A 7,406-nucleotide genomic window follows, 5' to 3' on the forward strand; every position below is an offset into this window, starting at 1 on the left:
TCCTGACCTGGTGATCCACCCGCCTTGGTCTCCCAAAGTGCTGGGATTACGGGCGTGAGCCACCACGCCAGGCCTAAGTGTTAAGATTATGAAATATTTACTCTCTGCATACTTAGTTCACCTATAATACTAAAGATACAGGGAGAGAAGTGTTGCTAAGGGGAAGAAGATCTTGGGTTCTAATATAAATGCAATCTTGCTTTGAAAGCTTGGCTCCTTTTTTCTCTGTACCAAATAGGACAAAATAAACAGCTTATAACATAATAAGTGAAGAGTTAATTTTTCAGTGACAGATAACTATTATCTCCAGTTTCTCCTTTGGCCATCTTCTTGTATTTATGAATGCCTCTTCTTTGAAAATAATAGTGAATTACTATACCATTTTTCCATATTCTAACATTTTGCCTTTTTCATCCAAAGCGATATAAGCAAAACAGAGTTTGTGGGTTACATGAAGATCGTGAGAAGACCTGGATTGGGGTCCTGATTCTCCATGCACTGAGGTATTGCTCCTCACAAGAGGGCATTAGCTACGGGGGTCTGCCCACAGACCCTGACCCAAACGACGGATGGATAAAATGTACACTGACACACAGATATTCTGTCTTGCCAGTCCTGCTGAGTGTCTGAATCCCTACACACCAAGAGAGGTTTGTCACTCCGGCCGGTCCGGAGCAGCTCGCCCTCCAGGCATTTGTTCACTATACAATTAACAACAGAAGCTCTGAGTCTTGTGGATAATTAACATGGTTAAGAGAGTAGTTCTACAAATGATTAAAGCTCAGGTACCGCGGTTTAAAGTAAATACCATTAGGGGGCAGTATTTCTGGCGCACCTCCCCGCGAGAGGGTCATCTGGCTCAACAGTTGGTTAACGGAGGTAGGGTAAACAGACTTATTGGGGAAGCCTCTACTGTCCCTAGTATTCTAATTCTCTAAGGTAAGAACTGGCTGCCTTCAGCCTGTTCAATTATTACAAGCTATGTAACCTTTCGGCCTTCCAAAAAGGTTTGTGACTATTCCCTATAACTTTCCGTAATATTTCCTTTTAATATTTCTGCCACCATCCTGAGTGAATCCCAACAATTCACTAGATAACTCACCCTGGAAAAGTCATTCAACAAATCTGCGGCCCCATTTCATCATCTGATACTCAAATGGTTGTGGAGATGGCCTCTGCAGTTTCTATTAAAATATCACCAAACTCTAAGTAGGTCATTTTTTTTTGTGGTAGACTTTTCTACATTTAAATTGCTGGTAGGAAGACTCTTTCAAATCTAGGTAAGCCAGTTTTAAAACAGACAAAGAATACAGAAGAGGAAATGACAACGAGTTTGCTGTTTTCCATTTCTTAATTTTAAAAACCAAAGTCCTGGTATTATCTATCAGAATTTCCGTTAATCATGAAAAGCACACTGGGCCTCTCATCTTCGTCTCTCATTGATTGACAGCCTTTCATTTTGATTCCACCTAGCATTACAGGAGTTTTCTAAGTTCTTAACCTTTCTGATGGTCTGGCAAAGCTGTGTGAATGCCATCAATACTGATTTCCAGGAAATCTTGATGTTAAGATTTTATCTTTAGTGTTGCGGTGTTTTGCCTGCTCTGATATGAACTGGAAAATATTCTCACCCACACTTTGAAAACTGGTGTGAAAAGTGATGCTAACGGTAAAGGTCTTTCTTTTAATGAAAAGACAAATGCTGACATTTACACATTTGGCTTCAACTTTTCATTTCTCTCTATGTGCTGACAGGTGCAGTCTCAATCCACATGATTCATTTTCTGCTTGTTGTTCTTTACTTTGTATCACTTCAAATGAGCCATTTGCTTAAAAAGAAAAAGGTACAAGAATATGTCACTATAAGTTCATGGTTTCTGCCTGTAGGTTTTAGGTTGCTAGGGGGTGGTTTGACCTTTAAGATAAGTCTGGTAAAATGCAGATGGGATTATATAATGTTTACAGTAGCATATAATTGAAGTTGTAAGGGGTGTGTGTGTGTGTGAGAGTGTGTGTGTGTGTAAGCGGTAGAGTTAGAAGTGAGTAGAAGTCACCCCCGGAAACAGATCCTGACTCCAAGGAAAACTGAAGCCCATAGTCCCACAGTGTCTCAATTTTCTCTGGATGTTTTCAGAGAAGAATAATTTTTTAAAATTTAATTTAATTAATTTATTTTTTTGAGACAGAGTCTCACTCTGTCACCCAGCCTGGAGTGCAGCGGTGTGATCTCGGCTCACTGCCACCTCCATCTCCTGGGTTCAAGCAATTGTCCTGCCTCAGCCTCCCGAGTAGCTGAGATTATGAGCACCCACCACCATGCCCAGCTAATTTTTGTATTTTTAGTAGAGATGCAGTTTCACCAGGTTGACCAGGCTGGTCTCAAACTCCTGACCTCAGGTGATCCTTTGTCAGGGAGCCTTGGGCCTCCCAAAGTGCTGGGATTACAGGCGTGAGCCACCACACCCAGCCTCAGGGAAGAATCTGTAGGAAAAGGAAAACAAACAAACAAACAAACAAACAAACAAACAAACAAACAGGAATCTTCTTTCATGCAGTAGAAAGGGAAAGAGCAGGACATGGCTGCAGAGAGGTTTTGGTGGGGCATTGGGAACCAGTGGGAAGAAATGCTTCTTGCATCTGATTATGGAGAAGGCCTTATGAAAACTAAATTAATCCATGAAAAGCAGGAGAAAGGACACGATTCAGCTAAAAAGATAATAACAGGCCAGGTGCAGTGGCTCATGCCTGTAATCCCAGCACTTTGGGAGGCCGAGGCAGGCGGATCACGAGGTCAGGAGATCGAGACCATCCTGGCTAACATGGTGAAACCCCGTCTCTACTAAAAATACAAAAAATTAGCCAGGCGTAGTGATGGGCGCCTGTAGTCCCAGCTACTCGGGAGGCTGAGGCAGGAGAATGGCGTGAACCCGGGAGGCGAAGCTTGCAGTGAGCTAAGATCACGCCACTGCACTCCAGCCTGGGCAACAGATCGAGACTCTGTCTCAAAAAAAAAAAAAAAGATAATAAGAGTCTGCTTGAACTAGACTTATGCTTGTACATAGACATTTTTTTCAATTTTCAATTTTGCTCTTTTATTGTGGAATAATTTTGGGTGTACAGGAAAGTTACAAAGATAGTAGGGAGAATTCTCGTGTGCCCTTCACCTGGCTACCTCCACTGTGGGCAACTTACATAGCCATGTTGCATTGATGAAAACAGAGAATCACATTGGCGCATTCATTTTAACTAAACTCCTGACCTTATTTGGGTTTCACTAGTTTTCCACTAATATGTTTTCTCGGTTTGAGGATCCTTCCAAGAGACCACATTACATTTAGTTGTCAGGTGTCTTCAGTGCTCCTTGGACTGTGATAGTGACTCAGTTTTTCCTTGGTTTTAATGACCTTGATATTTTTGAGGAGTCAAATATTTTTAATTGTTTACATTTTATTAATTATTACTTTTATGAAAAGTGGACTTTCTTTCTTTCTTTCTTTCTTTCTTTCTTTCTTTCTTTCTTTCTTTCTTTCTTTCTTTCTTCTCTGTCTCTCTTTCTTTCTTTCTTGGCTTGTCTTAGTCTGTTCCTGCTGCCATAGAAAAATACCACAGATGGAGTGATTCATAAATGATAAAAGTTTATTTCTTCATCCATCTCCAAAAGCTAGGAAGTCTGAAGCCAAGGTGCCGGCAGATTCACTGCTCTCTCTGCTTCCTTGTTGCTGTGCTTTCCAGAGGGGATGAATGCTGTGTCCTCAATTGGCAGAAGGGATGGGATGACCAGCCAGCTCTCTGAAGCTTCTTTATAAAGGCATTAATCCCATTCACAAGGATGGAGTCCTCACGCCTAATCATCTCCCACTGTCACTTTGGGATTTAAGTTCCAACATGAATTTTTGGACGGATGCATACATTAAAAACTTAGCAGCCACCAATCCACCATCCTGGAGGCTCCAAGAGCTTCTCATGTGATTCACTCACGACTGCTGTGCACCTGCCAAATTCAGGATCTGCTCACCTGTAGCTGCACGGCCCAGGGAGGAAGGGAGGGTCTATTCCTCTCTGCCCTCTTCCTAATTCCTTGGCTGTCCGTTCTTTCCTTCCTTCCTTCCTTCCTTCCTTCCTTCCTTCCTTCCTTCCTTTCTTCCCTCCCTCCTTCCTTCCCTCCCTCCTTCCTTCCCTCCCTCCTTCCTTCCCTCCCTCCTTCCTTCCCTCCCTCCCTCCTTCCTTCCTTCCTTCCTTCCTTCCTTCCTTCCTTCTCTTCCCTCCCTCCTTCCTTCCCTCCCTCCTTCCTTCCCTCCCTCCTTCCTTCCTTCCTTCCTTCCTTCCTTCCTTCCTTCCTTCCTTCCTTCCTTCTTTCCTCTTCCCTCCCTCCCTGTCTTCGTTCCTCCCTTCCTTCTTTCCCTCTCTCCCTCCCTCCCCTCCCTCTCTCTCTTTTTCTTTTTTTCTATTACACAAGTTTATTTAACAAAAAGTCTAATATGAAAATGTACATGACCTAATTTTTACATCATAGTAAAATGAGCTCTTTGGAGAGAGGACATGGATTTCTCTGCGGAACAGCCGTTGTTTATACTCATTCCAAGGCTTCTAACATTTATTTATTTATTTTTGAGACAGAGTTTCACTCTGTCGCCCAAGCTGGAGTGCAGTGGCACGATTTTGGCTCCTGCAACCTCTGCCTCCTGGGTTGAAGCGATTCTCCTGCCTCAGCCTCCTGAGTAGCTGGGATTACAGACACCCACCACCACGCCCACCTAATTTTTGTGTTATTGGTAAAGACGGGGTTTCACCATGTTGGCCAGGCTGGTCTAGAACTCCTGACCACCAGTTATCCACCTGCCTTGGCCTCCCAAAGTGCTGGGATTACAGGCATGAGACACCGCGCCCGGCCAAGGCTTCTAACATGATGATACTATTTCCTCGTATTACCACCTTTCCAATATTGTTCTGTTGCCCACTAGTTGCCATCTCCATGCATCCATCTATCACAAGATTCATAAAGGGCTCAAATCTCTGCAATATTCCTTGAACATGTCTGCCACCATTTAACTTCAATGATAACTTCTTGTCCATAAGTTTTTTCAACTTGAAAGAGTGAGCTTTGCTCATGGTGTCTACTCCACAGGCTCACAGATGCCTTGGAACAGAATCTCTTTCTTTCTTCTTAGGAGATGGGGTCTCCCTATGTTGCCCATGCTGGCCTCAAACTCCTGACCTCAAGCAATCCTCCTGCCTCAGCCTCCCAAAGTGTTGGGATTACAGGTGTGAGCCACCACACCTGGCGCAAATCACTTTATTTGAGCAAAGTTAAGTGTTAACAAGCGAAGAGCCAAAAGGGGGCTGTTTTTCCCCCATTCAGAGTTTTGTCAATTTGGCAAAAAAGGGGTATCAATTTCTCAAAACCGGGGCTAAAAGACTCAGGGAGATCAGAGAATCCCATTTTGAGAAGCCATTTTCTTCTTAGAAGTAACTGAGGTGCTGTACGTGTGTCAAGAGAGAAGTAGGTGGCATAAAAAGGTATGCTTTCCACAAGGGAGTTTTGCCACCAGGAGGAAAAGAGAAGATGGATTGCAGGAAGGAAAAAAGGGCTCTAGGCTGGGTGCGGTGGCTCATGACTGTAATCTCAGCACTTTTGGAGGCCAAAGTGGGTGGATCACTTGAGCTCAGGAGTTCAAGACCAGCCTGGCCAACATGGCAAAACCCTGTCTCTACTAAAAATACAAAAAATTAGCTGGGCATGGTAGTGCAAGCCTGTAATCCCAGAGACTTGGGAGGCTGAGGAACAAGAATCGCTTGTACCCGGGAGGTGGAGATTGCAGTGAGCTGAGATCGTGCCATTGCACTTCAGCCTGGATGACAGAGCGAGACTCTGTTTCAAAAAAAAAGAAAGGAAGGTCTCTCCTTGCCCCCAGGGATGGAGGCCCGATGCACCTCTCTCTTAGCTAGCTGGGTGTGGGGCAACTACCCAGTAACCTTTATATTTTTATTTTATTTTATTTTTGGGGCGGGGGACAGAGCTTCTGTCATCCAGGCTGGAGTGCAGTGGTGTGATCTCAGCTCACTGCACCCTTCGCCTCCCGGGTTCAAGCCATTCTCCTGCTTCAGCCTCGCGAGTAGCTGGGACTACAGGTGCCTGCCACCACCCCCAGCTAATTTTTGTATTTTTAGTAGAGACGGGGTTTTGCCATTTTGGCCAGTCTAGTCTTGAACTCCTGACCTCAGGTGATCCACCTGCCTTGGCCTCCCAAAGTGCTGGGATTCCAGGTGTGAGCCACCGTACCCAGCCTTCAGTAACCTTTTTTAAAATAGCTTTATCAAGATGAGTTCACATACCATGTAAGGTATACAATTCAATGTCTTTTATTATACTCACAGGGTCGTGCAGCTATCACCACAATCTAATTTTAGAGCATTTTCACACTCCTGGAAGAAAGCATGTGCATTCACAGTCATTCCCCATTCCTTTCCCACCTCCAGTTCCTGCATCCATCCATGTCACTTCTATTTCTATGAATTTGCCTATTCTGGACATTTTATATAAAGGGGAATCACGCAATATGTGGCCTTTTGTGCCTGGCTTCTTTCACTCAGCATGAAGTTTCTGAGGTTCATCTGTGTGTAGCATGTATCAGTGCTTTGCGGGGTTTTTTTTGCTGATCAATATTCTACTGTATGGACATACCACATTTTATTATTAATGACCGACTCCATGAAAAGGGGAGGAGAAAACCAGCAGAGCTGTCATGTAAATGTTGCTATAGCCTGGATAAAGTGAAAGAGAAGATACAGCTCCCTTTTTGAAAAGACTAGAGTGCTATGGAGTGTAAACATCTAAACATCTGACAGCAGAAACTACTTTTTTTTTTTTTTTGGAGACGAAGTCTCACTCTGTTGCCCAGGTTGGAGTGCAATGCCATGATTTCATCTCACTGCAGCCTCTACCTCCCAGGTTCAAGCAATTCTCCAGCCTCAGCCTCCCAAGAAGCTAGAATTATAGGCACCCATTATCATGCCTGGCTAATTTTTTTTTTGTTTGTATTTTTAATAGAGACGGGGTTTCACCATGTTGGCCAGGCTGGTCTCAAACTCCTGACCCCAAGTGATCTGAGCGTTGGCCTCCCAAAGTGCTGGGATTACAGGCATGAGCCACTGCACCTGGCCCAGGAACCACGTTTCTATGTATTATTCTCCTTGTGTCTGTCTGGCCCTGCCTGGTCTCCAGCCCTGCAGTCCCCTCTGCGTGGCTAGGACTCCTGGATCCCCACCTGCTGGCCCAGCATTGCTCCATTTTAAGGACATATTTTCAATGTTAAGTGTGAAGAGTGGATTTAAAAAACACTATCTTATTATCTATTTATTTATCTTATTAACAGACCCAAAGCTTACAACCTCATTGCTTTTCAAAT

The 7,406-nt window shown here is 44.0% G+C and overlaps 1 protein-coding gene across 1 annotated transcript; it reads right to left on the bottom strand.

Moving 5' to 3' along the window:
• Positions 1-513: 513 nt before the first annotated feature.
• On the bottom strand, positions 514-5,109 carry LOC112439072 (small nuclear ribonucleoprotein G-like). Its single transcript, XM_034953886.2, has 2 exons — positions 4,881-5,109; positions 514-701 (listed from the first exon to the last, which is right to left on the bottom strand). Exons 1-2 carry the CDS (start codon positions 5,107-5,109, stop codon positions 514-516), a joined length of 417 nt encoding a protein of 138 aa, XP_034809777.2.
• Positions 5,110-7,406: the final 2,297 nt, after the last annotated feature.

Source organism: Pan paniscus, chromosome 13 (genome assembly GCF_029289425.2).
Source record: "Pan paniscus chromosome 13, NHGRI_mPanPan1-v2.0_pri, whole genome shotgun sequence".
Taxonomy (NCBI): Eukaryota; Metazoa; Chordata; class Mammalia; order Primates; family Hominidae; genus Pan; species Pan paniscus.

Bases quoted from the DNA above. Each gene is read 5' to 3' on its own strand.
- LOC112439072 (XM_034953886.2), bottom strand. From the start codon at position 5,109: ATGAGCAAAGCTCACTCTTTCAAGTTGAAAAAACTTATGGACAAGAAG. The intron at 702-4,880 runs GTGTCTCATGCC...TTAATTGTATAG, and splicing joins AGAAGCCTTGGCCGGGCGCG to TGAACAAATGCCTGGAGGGC.